This window comes from Jaculus jaculus, chromosome 12, assembly GCF_020740685.1.
Source record: "Jaculus jaculus isolate mJacJac1 chromosome 12, mJacJac1.mat.Y.cur, whole genome shotgun sequence".
Taxonomy (NCBI): domain Eukaryota; kingdom Metazoa; phylum Chordata; class Mammalia; order Rodentia; family Dipodidae; genus Jaculus; species Jaculus jaculus.
In genome coordinates, this window is record NC_059113.1 from 52263734 (window position 1) to 52289570 (window position 25837).

Below are 25837 nucleotides of genomic sequence, written 5' to 3' on the forward strand. Positions count from 1 at the left end.
CCGCAGATGAGCTGTGGGTCCCTTTGAAATTGAAATTGGCTTGGTTGTCTGAGCTGTACTCCCTGAACCAAGAGGCACGAGACACAGGTGTCACACACTGGGCCTTTCCTTCATTACCCACCATTTTCCGAGACTATTTTGTGACAGGTACTAAATCAAGAACTAGGTGTGAGTCAGGGGAGATGACTCAGTGGTTAAAGGCACATGCTTGCCAAGTCTGATAGCCTGGATTCGATTCCTCAGTGCCACATAAAGCCAGATACACAAAATGGCTCATGTCTCAAGTTTGTTTGCAGTGGCAGCCTGGTGCACCCATTCTCATTTCCCCTCCTCTCCTTGCAAATAAATAAAAATTTATATACATACATACACACACACACACACACATATAAATATATATATATACATACATACATACATGCATATATATATATATATATATATGCATATGCATATGAACTAGGTGTGGGCAGGGTCCACACATGATTCTTGTAATAGCATGCAGCTGGGCAATAGAACTTCATCCTCATGTGCACAAACATACCTATTTCTATAGCTGTCATCTTGCTCTGCAAGGTTGATTGCTGCAATCTTTTAAATTGCTAGTTAAACAGAACTGTCCAGATTTTTATCTCAACAAAAAGAAAAGAGGGATATAAATATGGGGCAGGATTGAGCAGAGGTTAGGAGAAGTGAGAACCAGACCATATCCAGTGTGGTTTTACAACTGTTGACCAACATTAAATAAATTTAATATCAAAATGTACAAAATTCAAAGTAAAATGAAAGAAAAATTAACCTGATTACCAGTGTGCTCCTGGGGGCTCAGCCCCATAATGGCTTAGAAGGATAAATGATGACACGAAGTACTTGCATAATATGAAGCGTTGCCCCCAATCATAGTTTAGCAAACCATATTTTCATTAATATATTGAGATACAAAAATAAACCAGAGGTGTAACTTAGTGGTAGAATGCTTGCCCAATATGCACAAGGCCCTGAGTACCATTCCCATCTTCAAAAATAAAGCAAAAACAAAACAGGTAATTGGTGTATAAGATGCTTAGTACAAATAAGAAATGAAATGAAACTAAAACAGCAACAGCAAATCCCTTCAGTGCCCTTGGCAGACATGCTGACCCAACACTTTGGTTTACCTTTTGGCTTTTGGCTTTTTGTGGTGCCAGCTGTGGAGCCAAGACTTCCCTCACACGTGCTAGGCCAGCACTCTGCCACTGAGCTTCGCCCCACAGCCTGGCTTAGGACATTGTTTTTGAAAAACAGCTGCTTGGCATCTCAGAAGACTGGGCTGTGTTGAGAAGGTAATTTCTTTTTTTTTTCTTTTTCTTTTTAATTTTTATTAATATTTTCCATGATTATAAAAAAATATCCCATGGTAAAACCTTCCCTCCTCCCCCACACTTTCCCCTTTGAAATTCCATTCTCTATCCTATTACCTCCCCATCTCAATCATTGTACTTACATATATACAATACCAACCTATTAAGTACCCTCCTCCCTTCCTTTCTCTTCCCTTTATATCTCCTTTTTAACTTACTGGCCTCTGCTAGTATTTTCGAGAAGGTAATTCCTAATAGCCTAGTTCCTCAAATCTGATGGTCTTTGTCAAGCTCTGCTTCCTCCTCTGGGAAGCCATTGCCCTACATCCTGTGCGGAGTCCAGCTGCAAGAGAGGCTTGCACATGTAAATTGACTTTGGTCCTGAAGAGATGGGATTTGCAAAATTTCCCCCCATGCAATGCTTTTTCTTTCTTTTCTTCCTTTTTATCTCTTTCCTTCCTCCTTCCTTCCTCCTTCATTTCTCCTTCCTTCTTCCTTCCCTCCCTCCCTCCCTCTTTCTCTCCTTCCCTCCCTCCCTCCCTCTTTCCTTCTTTCTCTCTTTCTCTCTTTCTCTCTTTCTCTCTTTCTCTCTCTCTCTCTCTCTCTCTCTCTCTCTCTTTCTTTCTTTCTTTCTTTCTTTCTTTCTTTCTTTCTTTCTTTCTTTCTTTCTTTCTTTCTTTCTTTTTCTTTCATGGTCCTGGGGTTTGAACCCAGGGCTTCACACATGCTAGTACCTACCACTGAGCTACATCTTCAACCCAAGGTTACATGTGTAACCTGTGCCCACCAGATGGCTACACAAGGGTCCCTAGGATTCCAGCATCTAGATCGTTACTCAGGCTCTGGTGGGTCCCAGCATAAGGAACAGGTGGCCTTCCTCTGGACCACTTCACCTCTGTTATCTCTCCCAGTCATAGATCCCTTGGGCAATGCTAAGGCAGTGGGGACAGAACCCACCTGCCCTTCTTGAGGAGAGCCAGCCTCCACCAGGACTCGGTTCAAGTTCACACACAGCTGCTTACTGAAGGACCAGGCCATCAGTTCTGGAAAACATGCAGTGCTGATGCCCCACTCCACCCCAAAGACATTCCAAGTACAAGATGTGCTGGATTCATGTTCCAAATGATGCTGTGCTCAGATCTGCCTGACTAGTCCCCTCTCACACATAAGCCCACAAGGTCAGCTCACCTTCTGGTCTCGGGCAAGACTTCAGTTCAGTTCTTAGGCATCAAGTGGAGACAGTTCCTCCTCATGAGATGATAGGCAGTAATGGCTGTAGTTGCTGCTCAGTAAACTGGTTCTTTGGGCTGTTACTGTTACAGGCTCAGTCAGGGGCAGGTGGTCCATGGCTGATGGCCTGAATGGATCCATAGCAGTGGGGAGTGAGCAGACCCTTTGTGTAGAAAGGCTGGCCTGAAAGAGTCTCACTCCACAGCACTATTCCAGCTGGACCCCAGGGCTTATTTCTTTCATCCCCCAAGTCCCTCATGCTCTCCAGACATTAGGATCTCTTTCAGAGGCAGCAACTCAAGATACAGAGATGGCCTGAGATGAGACATGTACAGTGGCATGACCATACACAGTTGACCCGACAGCCAGGATTCAAAGGAGGACTGTTGGCCACCATAGTCACAGGGTGGGATAGGGAAGCTGAGGCGATCTTGGTGGCCCATGTCAGTGGGCGGAAATGTGAGGGGTGAACATTTTTTGAGTACATAATAAGTGACTGCATTGGGCATTTAGCTATGTGTGGTATAAACAAGAGATATGAAGCCTGGCATGGTGGTGCAAACCTGTAATCCCAGCACTTAGGAGGCAAAAGTAGGAGGCTTGCCATGAGTTTGAGGCCACTCTGAGACTACATAGTGAGTTCCAGGTCATCCTGGGCTAGAGGGATACCTTACCTAAAAAAAAAAAAAAAAAAAAAAAAGAAAGACATGGGCTTGGAGTGTAGCTCAGTAGTAGAGCATACACTTAGCTCTGGATTTTATCACAAAAAATTTAAAGGACAGTAAAGCACAGCTTCAGACTTGGAATTCCCAAACTTCAAGTCAGATCCTGATTCTTCCCCTCCTACTTTGCGGTCTTCAGCAAGTTGCTGAACTCTTAGTTGCCAGGTCTTTAACATGAGGATAGTGATGTAATAATATAGTGCAGTCAGCTGTCCATATCATGGATTCAACCACCTTTAGTCAAAAATAGAGAAAGGGGGGCTTAGCGGTTAAGACATTTGCCTGCACAGCCAAAGGATCCCGGTTCGATTCTCCAGGACCCACATAAGCCAGAGGCACAAGGGGGCGCATGCATTTGGAGTTTGTTTGTAGTGGCTGGAGGCCCTGGCACACCCATTCTGTCTGTCTCTGTCTCTCTCAAATAAATAAATAAATAAATAAAATGCATTAAAAAAATAGAGAAAGGGCTGGAGAGATGGCCTAGGAGGTAAGGCACTTGCTTGTGAAGCCTAAGGACCAAGGTTCAATTCCCCAGTACCCACATGAGCCAGGTGCACAAGGTGGTGCATGTGTCTGAAGTTTGTTTGCAGTGGCTGGAGGCTGTGGTGTGCCCATGTGCTTGCACTCTCTCTCAAAATAAGTATATAAATAAAAATTTTTAAAGTCATAAAAAAACCTCTGTCCTCAACATGTACAGATTTCTTGTCATTATTATTTAACAACACAGAATGACAACTTTATATGGCAAATGGCAAGGGTCTGTGCATGAGCTAGGCATAGTTTTCCTGGTGCCAAGGCAGCTTTGTCCTGGCTCCTGTGACACGGCCATTCTAGCTTCTTTGTCTCCACCATGGTTTAATCCTACGTTTTCTCTGAGTCAGGGATGTTAACATCCTTTTAGTCTGTAAACACTGAAGTGCCCATGTCCCTAGAATCAGAGGGTACCAGACCTCTCACAAGGGCTACAGAGAAGTGTGGTCTCCCATCCTTCCCACGTCCACCACCATCGCCCTCCAACTGGCGGTTAAGTGTGGGCCCATGTCCCTGCAGTGGACCTACTACCTTCAGAAATCTCTGGCCAGGAAGGTTTTCAGCTCCTCCCACCCCAGGGATTCCTCCTAACACTCGACTTTGGCTGGTGGAGTGAAGTAAGGGGCTGGTGTCTTGAGGGTCTTCTTGTGCCTGAGAGTCCCCACCCTTGCCCACTGAGATCACTCTTCACAGGATACCCAGCCACAAGATCAGTAGACTGCAGCCCCAGAGAGCTCAGGTCATTCTCTGCTACAGTGTGTTTGACCTTGAGGGAGAGGGACTGGAATAAGAATGTACTCATTGTGCACTTCACAAGCCTCTGAGGACACTGCCCAGGCTTCTTTCTGGTAGGGACATCAAGGCTCTCCAGTCTTACAAACAAGATGCCAGATTCTGGCTGGGCATGGTGGCACATGCCTTTAATCCCTATCATCACCCCCCCCCAAAAAAAAGATGTCAGGTTCCCTGGTACTAGCTACCCCATCACTGACAAAACACTTGACATAAACAAAGGAGGAAAGATTTCTGTTGGCTCACAGTTTTGGAGGGTTCAGCCCATGATTGCTTGACTCATGCCCTTGGGCAGGGCATTTGGAGTAGGAATGTGTGGCAGAGAAGTGTTCACCTTTTGACCAGCAAACAGCAGAGTGAGACAGGAAATGACCAGGGATAATACACTCCTAAAGACCCACCACCAGGACTTATTTACTCCAGCTGGGCCCCACCTCCTAAGTTTTCAGAGCCACCCCAAATAGGGCCACCATCTGGAGACCAAGCATTCAAATTGTGAGACTGTGGAGGATATTATATATTCAAATGGAAATACCTTTGCTGCTAGCACCTCCACACTTCCTATGCAGTTCTTGCAGATCTCTCTTGTGGTTTGAATGTGTTCACCCAAAGCTCCTTGGAAACCTACCTGCCCACAATGCAACAGTGTTGAGACGTGAGACATTTGAAAGGTAATTAAGTCAAAAGGGGTTTCATGGAATGCTGTTACCACAGGAGTGGATTTGTTACAAGAGTGCGTTTGTCGTAAAAGGTTGAGGCAGAAGGACCCTGAGGTAGTGACGTTTCTCTTGGGACCCGAATGCCCAAGCAGCTTCTTGATGAAGGTCTAGATAAAGATGACACCTATAATCCCAACACTTAAGAGGCTTGTGAGCGCAAGGCCTGCCTGAACCACGTAGTGAAATGCTGTCTCAGAACATCTGGGGATGGGGCTGATCTCAGTGTGGATCCCTAGCACTAGAAAAAAAAAAAGGTGAGTTTGTCACCCCATTGCCCACTGCCTTCTGCTTTCTGCCTTGGGATGATGCAGCCAGGCCCTCACTAGGTGCCACAACCTTGTTCTTGGGATTCCAGTTTCCAAAACAATGAGAAATAAATCTGTTGTCTGCAAATTTCCCAGTCTCAGGTATTTTGTTATGGCCGCACAAAATGGGCTTTAGAATGTGGGGGACCTAGCAACTTTTGTCCTCTGCTTTGGGTCTTTGTGACTAAGTAGGAACACAACACAGCAGAACAAAACAGCTCTAGGCACAGGGAGGCATCAATGGGTAGGATGGCCTGGTCCTGGACTCCCTGGTGTTCTAGTGGAGAAAACAGCAGACAATACTTGAATTCATTTGTATATGTCTCTTACTATGAAATACCCTAGGTTAGGTCCTGTGTAAAGAAAAGAGGTTTATTTAGCTTACAGGTGGGGATGCTTAAAGCCAAAAAAGCAGGACGCTGGCTCTGGTGAGGGCCCACCTGGATGCATCCGTCATGGTTAATGGCAACACAGTGGAAGTGGCATTCAGCTGGGTATGTTTGAGAAGAAAAGCCCCAGTCTGGCTAGAATGGGGACGGTGAATGGGAGGGTAGTTCAGGACTGAAGTCTATGTGTATACCTCTGATAGGGTCAGGAAACAGAACCAAAAAGCAGCAGGAATAGGTCAGGATCTCCAGCCCACATGGACCCCAGTCAGGGCTGATGTCCTGACCTGCTGCCTTGCTGGGACAGGGTCTTCCCCCTCCCTTCAATAGCCTTGCAGGGGCCCTCATGCCCCACCATGGGTCAGGCAGCTTAGAAGCCCTCCAGCCTGTGGTCCCACACAGGGATCAGCAGGCAGAGTGGTGGCTGGCCTCGTGTGGATAGCACATAGGTTTATGTCAAATCTCTGCCCCAGTACTATGCTGGAGGCTGGCCTCCCAGGTACTGCTGTCCTTAGAAGTCAAACAGAGCTATCCTCCTGCCACAGAAAGCATGTTTGTTCTTCAGTCTGTGCTGGGCTTCACTTCTGTTGGCAACATTTGGCCTGCTTTTGCTTCTTTCTGTTTCTAGAAAGTTCCTTTGGGAAGTGTTGAGGAAGGAGAAGGACAGGGGCTCTGGAGATAGCTCCAGGATCCTCAACCTTGGATTAGGGTTCTAACTCTGTAGCCTTCTCCCAAGTGACCTCACACACAGGTAACCCCAGTTTCCTCATCAGAATAATCATGAGCATTTTGTTGTTGCTGTTATTTTGAGGCAGGGTCTCACTCTAGTCCATGCTGACCTAGAACTCACTCTGCAGCCTAGAGAAGTGAGACACCACACCTGGTGCACATCCCTGCTATCCCACTACTTGGGAGGCTAAGGCAAGAAGATGAAAAGTTTGAGGCCAGCCTGGGTTACATAGCAAGGTTCTATCTCAAACAACAACGACAACCAAAAACATATAAATAGCCCTCTGGTGAAGAAAGCAAACTATTTTTTTCTATCCTTACACTCAACATACACTTACTTTAAAATTAATTATTTATTTATTTACAAGCAGATAGAGAGAGAAGACAGACAGAGAGAGATAGAATTAGGCACACCAGGTCCTCCAGCTGCTGCAAAGGAACTCCAGATGCATGCACCACTTTGACTTCATGTGGGTACTGGGGAATCAAACCTGGGTCCTTTGGCTTTGCTGACAAGTGTCTTAACCTGATCTCCAGCCCAATATAGAACATTTCTATGTCCAAAATGTGTGGCAGCTTCACACCAACCCCCAGTTATTCCATAGACCTCCATAGGTATTCTGTCACCTTAACATCCAATTTTCCCTTGGACCTTCATGAGTGATCTATCACCCTGACATCATTTTGCCATGGACCTCTGGGTGTTCTATCACTCAGTCAAAGTGGCTAGCCCTTCCAGGCTTCCCAGAAGTTGCGGGTGGGAATGATTTCTGATGACCAACCTCACTAAAAATCCATCTGGTTACTCATGAAATGTCCCCTCATCAGAGCAATGGGATGCTCCCATTGCCCAGGTCATTCCATGGGAGAGGTGGGATCAAAGAGAAAATCCTCTCTGAGTGTCCCTGTCCCCAGCCCAGGTTCAGTCATGGATTGGAGCCAGGAGCCAAATGCTGTATATTTAAGTCACAACATCATAAGCTTCCTTTCCCAAAGGAGGCCCATCAGGGAGTGTCAGGTTGGGGTCCTGGGAAAACTAAGGTTCATTTTGACTCCTGGTTTTAGAGGTCACTCTAATCTCTTGCTTCGGGTCTGGGGTAACACTGAATGTCCCAACAGGAACACATGGTGGAGACCTATTGACCTCATGTCAGCTGGAAAGCAAAATCAGGAAGACTAGAAGAGGTGGGGCTCCCAGTATCTCCCTTAAGAGCATAACCCCCAATGATCTACTAGTCCCCACCCCTAGAGGTTTCTCCACTTAATACTGCCACAGTCTGGGGCATTATTAACACATGGGCTGGAGAGATGGCCCACCAGGTCGGAGGCCTCCTGTGCAAGGATGGGGGTTGACCAGTCAAATTCAAATCTCTAATACCCATGTGAACAGCTGAACATGGCTGTGCAGATCTATAACCCCAGTTCTGTGGGGAACAGAGACCAGAGACTCCGGAGATCACAAAAACTCCAAAGCTCCAGAAGAGACTCTGTCTCAGGGAAAAACAGACAGATAAGCCATGGAGACACCTGATGTTCTCTTTTGGCTGCTGCAAGTGTGTGATGCAGTGTCTCACTGGCACATCCTCATGTATGTGCTGTGCACACATATTGTACACAGGCAGAAGAATGGAATTTCTGGGTGTAATTGGTGGTGCACCCTTATAAACCCAGCACACAGGAGGCGGAGGCAGAAGGATCATGGGTCCTGGCCAGCCTGAGCTACATAGTAGGTTTCCAGACAAGAATAAATAAATAAATACCAAAAAGCAAACAAAAAGAATGAGTTTTTCTAGGAAGCAAGAAAATATATGTGGGGGGTTGAATAGCAGTACCCCTCCCAAAAGATATGTCTTCTTCCCCAGAACCTGTGATTTGATCTGATCATATTTGGGAAAAGGAATCTGCAGGTGAGGCCATTCTGGATCATCCAGGGACCAGCATCCTTAGAGACACCCGGAGGAGAGGCTTGGTGAAGTTGAGGCAGTGGCTGGGTGATGTGTCCACAGGACACCCAGGGTTTCCAGAGGCTGTGAGAGGCATGGAAGTGGTCTTGCTTACAGCCTCCAGAGAAAGTGGGATCGTGCAGGTGGCTTAGTTTTTGGCTTATGGTCTCCAGAAGTGTGATAGAGTACATTCCTGACACAAGTCACCATGTTCAAAGCGGTCTGTCCCAGCAGCTCTAGGCAACCAAGGCTCCATTGTTTCACCAACACTGGGAACAAAGCCTGGAATGAGGTTGAGCTTGAGACACAGTTGCCCTCCAGAAAGGGCTGGACAGAAAATATTCAGGACTTTTTCAGGCTCCATGTCTCCATCACAACCACTTACTTGGCCATCAGAGTGTGAACACCACCACAGATGATAGGTAACAAGTGTCTACATTCCAATAAAACTTTATTTATGGACACTAGCATTTTAATTTCATATAATTCCCATTAGATACAAATTGGGATTCTTATTTTGACTTTTTCCAACCAGTTAAAAATGTAGAAGCCATTCTTAGCTTGTGGGTGGAACATAGCAGGTGTGGGTGGGATCAGGCTGCTTTCTGTGGCAGCTGCCTTATGAGAGTTTGTTGAAGGGTTGAAGACATATGAGAGACTTGGGATGCTCTAGTCCAGGGGTTCAGCAGCAGGAATGAGCCATTCTCAAGTAACACACTGTGAGAATTAAAACAGACTCAAATGCTGGGCCCACAAAACTGTAGGCATCTTTCCTGAGACCTTAGCTCAGATTCAGGGACTAGGTTTTTGGCCTGGGCCACCATTCAGGTTTCTGGCTGGGATGGCTCATCCCAGGTCTCCAGACCTGGTCAGTGCCATGTGCTAGGGTGATGGAGGAGGCACAGCAGTCTTCATTCGGGTAGGAAACTGGATGTGAGGAGCTTAGGTTCAGTGAGTAGTCTTCCGGGGTAAGGAACTGGGGGAAGGGGGGAACTTGGGAGCACAAAGGCTGGATGGATACAACAATGGTAAGCTTCAAGGATGTGGGATTCAGCCAGGAATAGAAGTGAGCAGGGTAGGGCTGGAGAGATGCCTTAGTGGTTAAGGCATTTGCCTATGAAGCCTTGGGACCCAGGTTCGACTCCCCAGAATCTGCATGAGCCAGATGCACAAGGTGGAACATGCATTTGGAGTTCATTTGCAGTGGCTAGAAGCCCTGGTGAGCCCATTCTCTCTCTCTCTCTCTCGAAGTGAAAATAAAATATTTTTAAAATAAGTGAGCAGGGTAGATATGAAGGAACTAATAGAAGTGCCCCACTTTGCTCTGGCCCAGCTCAACTTGCCATCAGGTTGCCTTGGCAGGACCACCAGCAAGGAGGACTGGCAGTCCCTGTGGTCAGAGACAGGAAGATGGTGTTCAGGCTCCTAGAGAGTCATGGCTGTGTTGGATCCTCTTCTCAGCTAATGGTGGGCTATCCAGGCACATAGCCATGTCTGATCCAAGTGCTGTCACTCACATTTACCAAAGAGGTTGTGTGCTCTGGAAAGGCCTTAGGAGACAAGCATGGCTGTGACTCCTTTATCCTCAGGGTCCTGGGAAAGAGTGTGGCCTGTGCATAGTGGACAAGGCAGTCCCTTGTGTGAATTCCTGTCCCTTCTCCTTTCTCAGGTTCCTCAGCACAGGTGACTGGACTGGGCTGGGCTAAAGAATCTGCTGTGAATGAGTCTGCCAGGATTGCCTTGTTAACAAACTCTATCCCTTAATAAAACTTTCATGAGTCAATTTAGCGTGGGTGAAATGAAATCTCATCCCCGCCCGCCCTGATTCCAGAGATCGCCTCTGGCTTCAGAACTTTCACTCCCAACTTTCACACGAGGGTGATCATCAGGGCGTTTGCCCACCCAGACTGGCTTGGTGTCCATGGATGGGTGTGGATGGCTGTGGGTGGTGGGAGCTCAAGGGCAGAGGGAGACACCAGGGAAGTCCTGTGTACTCTCCAGGTGTGCCTTCATTACCCATGAGGGTTGTTTGCAAAGTCACCCACAACCCAGGGCCTTTATGAGTGACCGAGTGACCTGGAGGGAGCTGGCAGGTACCTGAACCTTCTCAGAGCAGGGCTGTACCTTATTGAAGATGAGGGCTTATGTGGAGTAGAACTGAGGGTACCCACCCGCAGCCGGTGCCAGCTTCCTGAGCATGGCCAACCCCAGAGAGTTGTAGCCCATGAGTGACAGGGGAGCCAGAAAAGAGGGAGGAACACCCGGCCGGCCACACAGTCCTGGGGAATAAGGGTTGTTGTTTGAAAACACTAAGTTTTGGGAGTTTGCTTGGTAGCAGTACACAGCTGTTATAATAGTCACCCCCTCAACCTCAGTCATGACTTTGGCAGAGCAACTGATCCTATACACAGTTCCAGGGATAGAGTTTGACCGGTGAGAGCCATTCAGAACATTTGTTTTCTCTGTCCTCACTAACCACCGTGGGGGCTTCTGAAAAAGAGAAACTTCCCTACAGTCTCAGGAAGAGAAGGTGTGGGATGACAACGTAGTATTAGGGGTGAAGGCCACCATTTTGTCACACATGGACTTCTACATGGAATCAGAGGAGGAAGTGATGAAAATAACACTGAAGGAAGAAAGCCAGAGAGTTAGAGAGAATTCAAGTCCTAGGTATTCTCAAGCTGCTAAGATCAGCCACGTTTCAAGCAAGCTTTCTTCTCCCAGAGCGCTCCTGTTACACAGACCAATGACTGCAGCTGAGGTGGTTTAAGCCGGCCCCAAGTGCTACACCTCCCTCGGCAGCAGAGCACAGCAGTAGGCAGGGATGGATTTATGGCCTGGGAGCATTGCACGGTGTGCATGTGTGTGTATTCGCATGTGTGTGGGTGCACATATGCGCACGTGAATGTGGAGGTCAGAGGTTGATGTCATGTGTCATTCTCTATCACTTTCCACTTTATTTACTATAGCCAGAGCTCACTGGTCAGGCTTGTCAGCTTACCTCAGGGATACTTAATCTCTGCCCTTGGGGGGTTGGGATTACACATGCTCAGCATGTGTATGAGTGCTGGGGAGTCAAACTCTGGACCTCACACTTGTGTGGCAAGTGCTTTATCTACTGAGTCATTTTCTAGGCCCTGTTAAAAAGAAGTTGGGGCCTCTAGACAAAGTACATTAGAGTACTGCTTTTGTAAAAACCAAGATAGGGGGCTGGAGAGATGGCTTAGTGGTTAAGGCGTTTGCCTGCAAAGCCAAAGGATCCCGGTTCACTTTTCTAGGACCCACATAAGCCAGATGCACAAGGTGGCACATGCATCTGGAGCTCATTTGCAATGGCTGGAGGCCCTGGTGCACAATTCTCTCTCTCTCTTTCTATATCTCAAATAAGTAGATAAATTAAATATATCTAGAAAAAAAGGCTAAGGTAACCTAGTTACCCAACAATGGAACATTTCAGAGTAAGACTCAGGATATCCGCTCAGCCGCAGGACACTGCAGATGGTAGAAGCCATCAGACCTTGATAGGTCTTAACTGTGTCACTTATTTCCTGTGTGACCCTCAGCTAGTTAAGTAACTTTTCTGTACCTTAGTTTCTTCACCTACACAACTGGTACAGCAGTGTCCACTCATAGGATTTCGTGAAACATAAATGAAATATGTGAAGAGCTCAGGCCAGTGCCCAAGCTGGAGGGTAGGTTCGTGTTGTTAACATTCATGACCTTGGTCACTGGTTACAATGGGATCTTAGGTGGAAAAGGGCAAGAAAAAGCCATTGTAATAAAAATATCTTATAAAAGGAAGTTTTACAACAAACACTATAGAATCCATCAAAATGCATATCAAACAATAGACATTTTTACTTGGCTTTGGTATGCTCAAAACTCTAAAACACATCACCTTTATACTCAGAAGGTAAACCTTCAAGAAGAGAGGAAATGAGAAAGAAAAGAATGAGGAAAGAGGAAGGAAAAGTAACTCAGGTAGGTGGCAAGCATTCTAAGAGGTGCACGAATGTATGGGGACCTGGTCTTAACCTGCTGACCAGGGTGGCAGTAGCTCTCAGATGCCGCATGCTTCCTGCCACCTGTTAGCCACAGTCCCAAGTCCTTCTCTTCCACATTGGGCAGCACTGACCTGTGTGTATCATGGGCTGTGCTAGAAACTGTGTGTGACATCCAGGGCTCCATTGTGAAGATATTACAGCCTCTGCCTGCATTCTCTGGGGTCACTCTGGGTGAAGGAACAGTCTTGAGTAACCTACAGGGAGGTCCACCTGGCAGAAAGTGACTGATCAGCTCCAGCCAAGCCCAGGTCCACCTGGCGGGAAGTGGCCAACTAGCTCCAGCCAAGCCATCCAGGACTGCTTCCTGAGTTCACAGCCTTCTAAACTCCTGATCAGAGAAACTGCAGGATGGGTTGGGTATGTTATTATTCTTTTCTGCTGCTGGCTGCAGTGGCTTGCTAAGCAACAACAGCGGATAAACACATCAAGAGAGAGGTCCGTGTAGGTTGATCCAGGAACTTCCACGCATGTCTTCCAGACATCCTCTCAACATAATCTATGAAGCCAACACTCATGAGGCACTGACTGCAAAACCCCATACATTGGAAGCAGTTCACACAATTGTCACAACAATCCTGTGATGGAGAAATTATTTTTACCTTTCCTTTACAGATGAAGAAACTGAGGCACAGAAAAGCTAAATGGCCAAGATCACACAGGTATTGAAAGCAGAAACAGGATTCAAACTATGGAGAAAGATGCCAAGGTGAGCAGTTTGAGCTGTCACATGTCCTCATAAAAACCCTCCCGTCCTTCCTCACACCGCTGCAGGGTTGGATTTCATTAGTGTAGCTGGGGCAAACCGTGGTCCTTGCTGCTCAGCACTCCAGTTCTCTGGATCCTGAGAACTTTTTTCAAAGATGCTGCTGTGGTTTGAACGGGGTTTGCTCTCACCTAGAGTCATGCTGACACGTGACTGCCAACCAGGTGGTGTGTTGGGAGGTGATTAGGGAGCAGGGGTGACTGCACTCGTGAGTGCACTAATGTCTCTTCCCCAGGGGCTGGGTGGCTTCCTTGTGCCTGGGTGAGTTCTGGGGGGGTAGGTGAGTTCTGAGGGAATGGGTCAGTTCTCATGAGAGTTGGTGGTTATAAAGCAACCTGGCCCCTCCCCCCCCATTGCTCTTGCACATGCTTCTTTCTCTTCCACACTTACTGGCTGGTCCTTCCTTACTCCACACACAGTGCATCATGTGGCCCTCGCCAGCAGTTGAGCAGATGCTTGTACTGCCAGAGCAGTGAGTGAAAATAAACTTCATTTCTTTTCCAGAAACCCACTTCAGGTATTGTTACAGCAAGAGAAGGCAGGTGAATACAGAAGTATTGGGGTCTGCTGGGGAGGGAGCTCCAGCTCACCTCTTCCTATCTTCCTGGCACCTGCTTTTGCTGACCCAATGCCTAGGACTATCACAAGCCACCCCACCCTGTCCTTTTCTATTTGAAGACATTCCATGGACAGATAAGTGGGGATAAGGCTTGAGTGCTGGGCATTGGAAAGAAATAACCAGAACACAGAGGTCCGCCTGTCAGTCAGCATTTGCTTCCAGAATCTCGATAAGAAATGGGCCCTGAGCTTGGTCGCGTCCGAGGTAACCGAGATAACCAAGCAAGGTCTTCCTGGAGTCAGTGGACGCTGACACGCTCTTGCCCTGGTGATGACCAGAGTGCAGAGTGAAAATGCGAACACACAAGATGTCCCAAGGTGAGGCCTGGGGACCAACCCCTCAGCATTTCTTCTTCGTATGACTGGCTAAGCATGTCACACCCCCATGACCAGGGTCAGCAGTCAGGGAAGTGGGCCTGCCCATGGTGGAGTGAGAGGAAAGTTCCATGCACCGGGATTAGCACCAACAAAGGGAGGGCTCAGAGTTGAGGTTAGTGACATCACCTGCCATGGCCGTTCTCAAGGATGTCGCCTGCTATGGTCGGAATATAGTTTTCTAACCAAACTAATGGTGGTGGGATGTGAGGTCGTGGGAGGTGTTTGATCCCTCACAAATGCTTTTCTCATGGGTAGGGACCAGCTGGAGGGAGTCTGGCCTACTTTTCCTTCCTGCTGTCCCCTTGCACACCTGTCATGGGATGCCATCTACCAGACGGTGACCCAGTACCAGACCCTGGGCAGATATAGCCCCGCCCCTCCCCCAGGTCATGCTTTCCCAACATCCAGGACTCTTGTCTTCATAAATGGCCCCATGGCAGCTTTTCCATTATAGCAGCAGAGAAGACCCTGTCCTCTCCTCTCCTCTTTCTGTGTCTCTCTTGACCCTCTTGGGAAGTAGCAGGGCCAGCAGGAGAAACAGGAAAGCCACAATGGCCACAAAATAGTCACCACAGTTCTCCAAAGCCACCCAGACAGGCTCCTCCTTCTCTCAGGACCAAGGTTCCCCACGCCCCAGGTAGACAGCAGAGGCCTCACTGAGTGACATCACCCAGTCATGGACTCTGACTACTCTAGGATGAGATATAATTTGGTCAGACACAAAATATTCATTCTTGAGCCCAACGACTTAGAACATCCCTTCTGATTTGCAATGCAGTTGCCCTGCCTCCTGTGCAAACCCCACCCAGCCCCTTCTGAAGTCAGCCTACCTTCAGGGAGCTGCTCGGGAGCTGTTTTATTTACTCTTCTGTCGCAAGGCTGAGGGTCAAACCTGGGGCTTCACACTTACCAAGCCAGCGCTCTTCCACTGACCTATACCGGCAGTCCTGCTTTTTCTTTGCTAACATCCTCAGCCCAGGAGGGGGCGCTGTCCCTCCCTTTGCTTGCATAGCGTCTTCCATATAAGCCCAGCATTAAGGCTATTTTCTTGCATTGCTGTGAGTCTGGCACTCAGCAAGAGGGCCACCCCTCGGGTCTGCCCATTGTGTGATATGTAACCACATGGACAAACTAATCAGTGACAAGAATAGCCTGAGGAAATAACTGTCTTTGTTCTTGAGATATGCAGAACTGAAAAGCTTCTCCTGACTAGGCAATGAGGAGCACTGAGCATCATTCACTCCTTTTGGAGGCACCTACCAGCCTCATGCTAAGCACATGCTCTACCACTGAGCTGTGCTCCAGATCTATTATTTATACCATCACTACTTAAAAAAAAAAAAAAAAGACCTTAGCTCCTTAGCTATGTGTGTTGACCCATTACTTAGGAGCATGAGGTGGAAAGATGACTGCAAACCTGAGGCTAACCTGGGCTACAGAGTAAGACCTTGTCTCAAAAGGCCAAATAAATAAATAAATAAATAAATAAATAAATAAATAAATAAATAAATACCAAACCCAGCTCTTTCCCTAGACAACTCCTTGTAACAAGATGGAGAGGGACTCAGAGCAGCTGCTGGGCCTGGAGATAAACTTCCTATTGTCCTTTAAAGAATAAAAGACAAGTACCCACTGTTGCTTGCCACTTCTAGGGTGACCCACTGTCATTTCTCTGCCTCCCCACACATAAAGCACCTGACCTGCTCCTTCAAGAGGAAGGCGACTTTTAAAGAAAGCATGGTATCATGTCAGTTGGCTTTCTCATACTATCACAAGTAAGATAATCTACTTGTAAAGAGAAAGATTGGTCCTGCTTCGCAGTTTTAGAGGCTTTTGTCCATGGTGGATTTGCCATGTTTCCTCTGGGGAGACAGAGCATCATGGCCAGAAAAACGGCTCTATGGGTAAAGAGTGCCTGCCCTGCAAGCATAAGGGCCTGAGAGGAGACCATGAGCTCAATCCCTGGCATCCACATAAAAAGCTAGGCATGGCCATGCATGTCTATTGCCCTAGACCTGTCAGAGGCAGACACAAGAGAATCACTGGGGTGTGCTAGTAGCCAGTCTGATGGAAAACAGCAGCTCCAGGTTCAATGAGAGGCTGTCTCAAGGAAACCAGAGTGATAGAGGAAGATACCAAATGATCTCCTCTGGCCTTCTCATGGGCACACACATGTACATATACTATACATACACCATACCACACATACTATACACACACACATCCACCCAAAGAATGTATACAGGAGAAAGTACAGCTATGGTCACCAACTTGGTTTGGACTTCTTCTGTCCTAACTGCTGCTCAGAGTGAGGTTGGAAGCTACTTTATGAATCACCACAGAATGGAATGTTAACCAATTGTTTTTTAAAAAAAATAAAAGGCGTATCTGGGCTGGAGAGGTGGCGTATCGGATAAGGCAGTTGCCTGCAAAACCAAAGGATTCAGGTTTGATTCCTCGGGACCCACATAAGCCAGATGCACAAGGTGGTGCATACATCTGAGGTTTGTTTGCAGTGGTTGAAGGCCCTGGCGTGCCCATTCTCTCTCTCTCTACCTGCTGGTTTCTCTCTCTCTCAAATAAATAATAAATAAATAAACAAATATACAAAGCATACCAATTGTATACAGCTCTAAGTAAAACAAACTAAGAATGCTTATGTGAGAGTCAAAATTTTATTGTCAGTGAAAATAACACATTTAATTTCAATGCAGGGTTATTCTTTATTCTGTTTTTGGTTTTTCAAGGTAGGGTCTCACTCTAGTTCAGGCTGTCCTGAAATTCACCATGTAGTCTCAGGGTGGCCTTGAACTCATGGCAACCTCCTACCTCTGCCTCCCGAGTGCTGGGATTAAAGGTGTGCGCCAACATGCCTGGCCTCATCTTTATTCTTTTACAAATTTCTAGGTTTCGCATATGCTGTTATAATACGGTTGTTCATGACCCCGCGTAATGTGTAGGCTTCGCTACTGTGTTGAAGACCTCTGCTTTTCATCACTCGATTGGCTCCATGTCTCCTTCCTTGGCAGTTTTCAGCTTCTTGGTGGGAGGTGGGTGCTGAAGGGACTTTGCTTGGTCCACATGAACAAGCTTGGTGGCTCCACTTTTGGCCCCTAGGGGGCAGCAGAAGCAAACGACAGTTTTGAAAACCAGCCCAGAAAGGGAGAGGCCGTCCACCAGACACCTGAAAACTGTCTTTTTTCCCCAGCAGGCCTGAGATTTCTCAGAACTAGGGTAAAACAAGCCAGTAAAGTACTAAAAAACAATAGGGACCCAGAATGGGCCTGGATGCTGACCCTTGCTCTCCTTTTTGAGTCTGGCATGGGAGTGCTGGTCATTTGTGGTGAATCACTTAAAATTTCAATTATATTCCTTCGACCCAGGTGCCAAAGCAGTGTTTATCCTAGACCCCGACCCTTCTCTTCCTGCCTGACTTGTGAGGCAAGGCCAGCTAGCTGGCTGCTGTAAGGCTGGTTTGGGGACAGATGTCCTGGGGTGCATGTGTGGTGGGGTTCTGGCTCTGTTCTCTTGGATTGAAGCTCAGTTCTGAGGTTTGTTCTTTCTTTTCTCGCATGGACCATGATGTGACCATGATGGACCATGGACCATGACAAAGCCTTCTGTCACATCTTGAAGACATCTTATCACCATCCCCTCTACTCACTCTGTCAGCTCTGAGCCCCAGAAACACAGCCCCTGGTGTGCCATGTCCTATTCCAGAGCCATTTTGGGGTCCCAATTATCCCCTGAGACTTTTATTCAAAATGTTTTTATTTATTTGAGAGAGAGAGAGAGAGAGAGGAAGACAGAGAGAGAACCAGGCTGTCTTGTCACTGCACGTGAACTCCAGATGCATCTATCATTTTGTGCATCTAGCTTTATGTGGGTACTGGGGAACTGAACCCTGGGCCAGCAGGCTTTGCAAGCAAGTGCCTTTAACCACTGAGTTGCCTCCTTAGTCCCCAGGGCCTGCCTTAAAGATCCTGAGATAATAGCACTCCCTGACTCCCAGCATTTCCAGCCACGTGCCTGCATGTGCCCCACGCTTTGGCCAAGGACTTGGTGAAGTCAACATATAGGACCTTTCCCAGCAGCCTCATTTCCTCATCTGTAAAACAGACACACTGAGCCCCTGAGGGTTGAGAATGAAAGGAGATGCAAAAAAGCAGCACACACATATTTACAAATGAGAAAACTAAGTCACAGAGGAAGGGAGTGGTTCAGATGTGCAGCCCAGATGTAGTAGAGCTGCAATTGAACTTCAGAGTTTTTACCTACTATCAGGGGCACTTTTTTTTTTTTTTTTTTTTTTTTTTTTTTAGGTAGGGTCTCTCTCTGGTCCAGGCTGACCTGGAATTCACTATGTAGTCTCAGGGTGGCCTTGAAATCACGGTAATCCTCCTACCTCTGCCTCCCTAGTGCTGGTATTAAAGGTGTGCGCCACCACTCCCGGCAGGAACACTTTTTTATTATATTTATTTGGGAGAAAGAGGTATGTATGTATGTGTGTGTGTATATATATATGGAGAGAGAGAGAGAGAGAGAGAGACAGACAGACAGACAGACAGACAGAGAGAGAGAGACAGACACACACACACAGAGAATGGGCACGTCAGGGTTTCTAGCTACTGCAAATGAACTCCAGATGCATGCACCACCATGTGCATCTGGCTTATGTGGATCCTGGGAAATTAAATCAAACCTGGGTCCTTAGGCCCCCCAGGAAAGTGCCTTAATACTAAGCCAGCTCTCCAGCCCATTTCTGTTTAGAGACTCATCCCAGTTTTACTGTCCTTCCTCAGCGAGCCCCTCTGTCCACCCCCCCCACCACATCTATATCACATTTATAACTAGGGGATTTCTTAGCTTCTGCTGTCTTGTTTACTAGTCTTGATCCTCTGGAGCCATGGAGCTGTGGCTCTGTGCTGTCTCTTTTTGTTGTTGTGTCTGGGTTTTTGTGTGTTTTTTATTTTTATTGTATTTAAGAGGGATAGAGACAGAGAAGGGAGAGACACAGAGAGTCAGATAGAAAGAGAGTGAGTATGGGTGTGCCAGAGTCTCCTGCTCCAGATACATGCACTACTTTGTGCATCTGGCTTTATGTGGGTACTGGGGAATCAAACCCAGGTCATCAGGCAACCAAGTGCTTTTAACTGCTGAGCCATCTCTCCAGCTCTTGTTTTTTGTGAGACAGGGTCTCACTGCATTGCTTAGATTGGCCTGGAACTTGTGATTTCCCCCCCCGTCCCCCTGCCTCAGCCACTTGAATGCTCTCTGATCACAGGTGTGTATCACTATTCCTGGCTTTCTACGCCATCTTGTTTGTGGAAAAGCTGGCACAGGACAAGAGGTGAGAGCCAGAAGAGTGAGCAGTCTATGCTGGTTTTGAAGAACAAACCGCGGGGTTGGGGATGTGGCTTGGTGGGAGGAGTACAGGCTGGGAGGGAGGTCCAGAGACCCTGCCTCAGAAGAGGCTCTACCCCCTGGCAGGGAAGGCTTTGATTACATTCTGCTCCTGGTCCCTCCCTCCCCTAGAGCAACAATCAGATGGCAAGCCTGGCAGCATCTTCACCAGGGGAGTGAAATGGCCATCCCACTTAGACACCTTGGGACTTTGTCTTAAAAACCTCCCAGATAATTGGAAACTGCCTAATCTCTTGCTATAATTAGAAGGACCTGGAGGCTCGCTGCTCTGCTTTCCCGAGCTCTGTTTTGAAGGTTTAGGAAACAGGAAGTGATTAAAGAGGCTCAGAATCGGTAATGGTCTTTGTAGCAGTGACTGCAAGGAAAAGTGGAAAGCAGAATCCATAGGGGACAGGCCCCTTTAAAGCTTGTTTGTATTTCTTGAAAAGTACAACTTTCACTATTAATGGCAACATTTTTTTTCTGGTAAATTTTGCTTTAGGTTAAACAAATGTACAATTCCTATCTGTATATCCCCCTGAGTGTTCATGAACTGAGAGCATACCTGAGTGACCAGTCCCCAAAGACTCCGCTCAGCCTCTTTCCATTTCCCAAGGGTAACCATTACCCTGACTTTTAGCATCATGAGCTAGTTTTATCAGAAATGGTGGGCCTTAGTTTCTGATTCTCACCATGGCCTTTCAGCATCCCTTGTCTAAGGTGGGTGAAGAGATCAGGGTGGTTCACCTTTGGACAGGAACACTGGCACAAATGCAGGCCTGATGTTGGCAGGCATTTTGACCTTGTAAGAGAAGTTGGTTCTAGATTTTTATGTGAAATCTTATAGTTCTTGAATATTGGCTGCTCAGGAGTGCAGCACTGTGGAGGCCAACTCCATACAGGTTAAAAAAAAAAGTGCTTCCAGATTAGATTTGACTTGCAGATTGCCTCTGTGGTGGGCCAGGAAGGACCCAGACTCATGGGGGACACACATCACCATTCAGAGCAATTCACTGTCACTGGGGCTCAGAGGAGGGCCAGGCAACTACTGGGGCAGTGGGAGTGACGCTTCAACAGCACCATGAAGGGTCCTCAGTGTGAGACTGCAAGGCCATCCAGGACACAGGGACAACTCAATGGGCCTTGGGCCTTTCCAATCAGGAACAGTAAGAGGGTTTGATAGGGGAGATGTGAGCAGAAGCTAGTGGGTTTGGACCTGGGACAGAAAACTTGGGCATTTGAACCTTGTTCTGTAGGGGGCAGGCAATGGGAACAGTTGCAGATCAAGCCAAGGTGGCTGGGACTGGTTTGGCTGATAGCAGGCGTGTGTGTGTGTGTGTGTGTGTGTGTGTGTGTGTGTGTGTGCGCGCGCCTAAGACAAGGAATAGCTAACCGGAGGCTATTGACAGATCTTATCTATGGCAGTGGGCTATGAGGGGGTGAGCAGGGTCTTGGGCGCAAATTTTAGCTTCCTAAACAAATCTCAGCCCAACTCTTCCTAGCCTATCACTGTTCAGTCTTCACTGTTCTCATTAACATGGCTTGTGCTCTTTTGTCTCCCCAGTACTGCGCACACAGAGGCCGCTCAGTCAGAGGCTGGGTTCCTCAGGCGGAATGTCATGTCCATCTGGGTGTCAGTTAAGAGTGACTCTCAAGAGTATTTCTTGGGGGCTGGAGAGATGGCCTAGCAGTTAAGCACTTGCCTGTGAAGCCTAAAGACCCTGGTTCGAGGCTTGATTCCCCAGGACTCACATAAGCCAGATGCACAAGGTGGTGCATACATCTGGAGTTTGCAGTGGCTGGAGGCCCTGATGCACCCATTCTCTCTTTCTCTTGCTCTTTCTCTCTCTGTCTGTCGCTCTCAAATAAATAAATAAAAGTAAACAAAAGGGCTGGAGAGATGGCTTAGCGGTTAAGCACTTGCCTATGAAGCCTAAGGGCCCCGGTTCGAGGCTCGATTCCCCAGGACCCACATTAGCCAGATGCACAAGGGGTCGGATGCGTCTGGAGTTTGTTTGCAGTGGCTGGAGGCCCTGGCACGCCCATTCTCTCTCTCTCTCTTCCCCTCTCTCTCTCTCTGCCTCTTTCTCTCTCTGTCACTCTCAAATAAATAAATAAAAATGAACAAAAAAATTTAAAAAAAGTAAACAAACAAACAAAAAAAAAGGAGTATTTCTTGGGAGCTTTCTTGGCTTTCAGCCTCTGGGACAGGGTTTCCAGCCTAAGACACGCCCTGCCCATGAACACCAACACCAAGTGCAGTCGCAAGGCCAAAGCAGTGCCACGCCACATACTGGTTTTGAACACGCATGGGCCTGGGTGACAGATACTGCATCCTGTTGAGAGCTGCCTGGCCATGATAAACCTTCTGCGTTAGCCAAGACCCCACACATACCATCACAGTATGTCACGCAGGCTCTCCATCTCAACATAGCTGGAAACTCCTTGCCTGGGGCCAGAAAAGGACTTGAATAAGCAAGCATAGGAACCCCTGGACATCCTTCATGCCAGTTACTGACAGGGACATTGCCCGCAATACTTTAGTCTCTCCTACCCCCAGGCAGAGTGGCAGCAGCTGGCAGCGAGCAGGGCTCACCCACAGGAGTAAGGCAATTCGTAATCCGTTAACCTTGAATTCTGCAACGCCTGCTACTCGGCAGGCTGGGGGTGGCTGGAGCCGTTCTTAGCTTGGGCAGAATTCAAATTAGCTCTTACAATCAACATGCAATTAATGGTTGCACAACCTGGGCATCTGGGCACCATGACCTGTGCAGTGACAGAGAAGTGAAGGGAGCATGGTCATCTTGGAGCACAGGTGGGATGGACACAGGTAAGCAAGTCTAGTTTGCACAAGAGATTCCTAAAAAAGGTTTGTCTGCCTTTTGTCAACTACTTGGTACAGGTGTTGCTAACAGTCGTCATGTTTACTGAGTGCCAAATGCATTTTCCTGACACCATGTCATGACACAGCCCACTATAGTATGCCTATAAGATGTCAGCCCTCCCTTTTTGTAAATATAGAAATTGAGGCTCACAGAAAGTAAGTAACTGGTTCAAAGCCATACAGCGGGTCCAGGCCCAGATTTGCCAGACAGTGAAGTCTGTAAGCTTAACCACACTATACCCCAGCCAACTAGAGCAGTCTAAGTTGGTAGGGCCTGCCGGGCACTCCCTGACTATTGACTGCAATTTGGTGTCCCGGTGTCCCTCATTCCACCTCCTTGTGTCATGCTGGTCAGAATTTGTTGAGGACAGCCTATTTGGGGGAGCCCTATTTGTCATAGGTGATGTTTGGCACCCTGTCTGGGTAGTTTTTTTTTTTTTTTTCCCTGTGATGACTGGAAGCCCTGGAAAGGGGCTGTTCCCAGAAATTGGAGGTGACCTGGAGCTAGACAAACCTTTCAAACACATTCTGAGCTCATCCTGAACTCCAGGTGGGCTGCCTGCCCTCTCTGGGTGGGTTTTGCAGCTGGCTACAGCCCAGAAGCCTGTGGGAGAAAACTCTTTTCTGGGGGTCTGGCTTGAGACTCTTTTTGGAGGGAAGGTCCTGCGTGTCCATGTCCCTGTGAGCACCCCGTGGACTCTTCCCTGTCTCTCGCTGGCCTGGCCTCCCTGAGCCTGGGGTGAGATGTCTTGTTTGTGTCGCTTCACAAATGGGCTGGGCTGCTTTCTGGGGGCGCCCTGCCTAGGATTCTCCTTGCCTGTCACTCACTCTCCACTTCCGTGCGGGTCTCTTTCCAGGCCTTTCCTGCTCTCCGGGTGCCCCGCCCGCGCCCGGCGTGGGGCGCCCCCTCTCCCCGAGCAGGCGGGCGGGCGGGCTCCAGAACAGTGTCGCCGGCCGCCTGCAGGTGTCTCCCCACGGAGGGGCGCGCGTCCCTGCGCCGTGGTCGCTGCCAGGCGCCGGCGGCTCCTCGCCGAGGTGCACTCGCGCTCCGGGCTCCGGGAGCGCCTGGTCCGCTCCGCGGCCGCCCCGGGTCTCCAGCCCGGGGAGAGGGTGGGAGGTGGCATGGGCCCGCGCCGCGACCGTCACCATCGCCGCCGCTCGCAGGCGCCCGAGCCCCGGGGCGCGCCGGGCAGTGGCCACTGACGCGGGGGCGCCGGCTGCCAACTTCGCGCGCGGAGCTCCCGGGCGGGCGGCATGAAGACGAGCCGCCGCGGCCGAGCGCTCCTGGCCGTGGCCTTGAACCTGCTGGCGCTGCTCTTCGCCACCACCGCCTTCCTCACCACGTACTGGTGCCAGGGCACGCAGCGGGTACCCAAGCCCGGCTGCGGCCAGGGCGGGAGCGCCAACTGCCCCAACTCGGGCGCCAACGCCACGGCCAACGGCACCGCGGCCCCCGCCCCCGCCGCCGCCGGCCCCGGGAGCCCCTCAGGCGGCGCGCTCTACAGCTGGGAGACCGGCGACGACCGCTTCCTCCTCCGGCGTTTCCACACCGGCATCTGGTACTCCTGCGAGGAGGAGCTCGGCGGGCTCGGTGAGTGCGCGGCCGCGACCCCGCGCCCCGCCGGCTGCGGAGCGAGGCTCGGCGGGGACGCGCGCTCGCACGGTCCGGGGACGGTATGACGCGCGGCCCGGGACCGGCTGGGGCACAGCTCCGGCACCCCGGAGGAGGCGCGGCGCCTCGGCGGACGACGTCGTACCGCTCCCCCCGCCCGCACCCCGTGCCCACCCCCCCCCACCCACCCCGGTTGCGGGTCCTTCCCCGCCCGGAGTCATCGCCCCGCTCGCCCCCTCTGGCTCCGCTTTCTGGGCCATTAGATAGCCCAGCCAGCCTTGTCGCGTCCCTGGCGAGGTGGTGATGGGGTGCGGAATCCTTTGCTATGGGCGACCCTTTCCACCGCAGGTCCCCGGAGCCCTGGGATAATACTCCCATCTCCAAGCGCTCTGAACCTCCAGGACGGTGCTGGAGAAGCAGGGAGTGTGGAGAGCCCAGTGGGCGCCTCTGCTGTCGAGAGCCAGGGACCCCTAGGTGTCCTGGCTGGGAGAGGATGTCAAAGGAGACAGGCAGGAAACTGGGGACAGTTCTGGGAACTAGCTGTGGGATCCAGAAAGGCTTCCTCAGACCTAGAGAAGGGGACTGGCTTTTCGGAAGGCAGACCCTCACCCTCTCGTCTGACTGCGGGGCTAGGCTGAGTTCCCCAATGCCCATAGCACGCTCAGGGGATCTCTGACTGACAGGGAACTGTGTCATATGATGGGCGGTGCTGGCCCCCAGAAGGTGTGTCTACAAGTCCACAAGAAAATTTCTAGGGACATAGCATGTGTGTGTACTCAAGTGCCAATAGCCTGCTCCCAATAAGCCACTGGCCTGACAGAACCATGTTCGTACACTCCTTTTTGGAGACAAAGTCTCCCCTTCTTTGGATCTCCCATAGCCTTTATCTTCTCATTGCTCTTAGTGGAGTCTGAAATACCCTGGGCCTGACTTTGTTCACTAGTATATTGGCCCCTCTCCTAGTCTGCCATTCTATTAGGGCCTCTCTGAATCTATAGCCCACCTCTGGGTATTGTCTAGCCTACAGAAGGCCTTCAACTAGCATTTGCATCATGTTGGAATGCATAATAGAAACGTTGGGTGGGGCTCTGGGTGATGCTGGAAGATCCTGGGTGCTGTGTGCTCTTAGTTCTGAGGGGCTGGCTTAACTTGTCGGCGACTTTCCTGACCATGCCAGCCTTTGTCAAAGGCACTAAGCATTTGCACAGGGCCTCTCCCTGACACACTCGGTCTCTCTCTCTCTCTCTGTCTCACACACACACACACACACATACACACAGACACTTTTGGGGTACACTTAGGACTTGCATTTACACTATGGCATGTCATTAAACACACACACACACACCCCAAAAATTCGCCTCTTTCCTAAATCGCCCTGCATCCTTTGTGTTCAGGGGTTGAGCCCAGGAGAGATA

At 49.1% G+C, this 25837-nt stretch overlaps 1 protein-coding gene across 2 annotated transcripts in view; it reads left to right on the forward strand.

Annotated features, from left to right (window-relative positions):
- The first annotated feature begins 24061 nt into the window (after window positions 1-24061).
- The window catches only part of Gsg1l (GSG1 like), a 233133-nt gene continuing 231357 nt past the window's right edge, over window positions 24062-25837 (forward strand). For both annotated transcript variants that reach the window (XM_004668358.2, XM_045131932.1), the window contains exon 1: window positions 24062-24398. In XM_004668358.2, coding sequence (XP_004668415.1) covers window positions 24062-24398 — 337 coding nt within the window. The remainder of the gene's footprint in view (window positions 24399-25837) is intronic.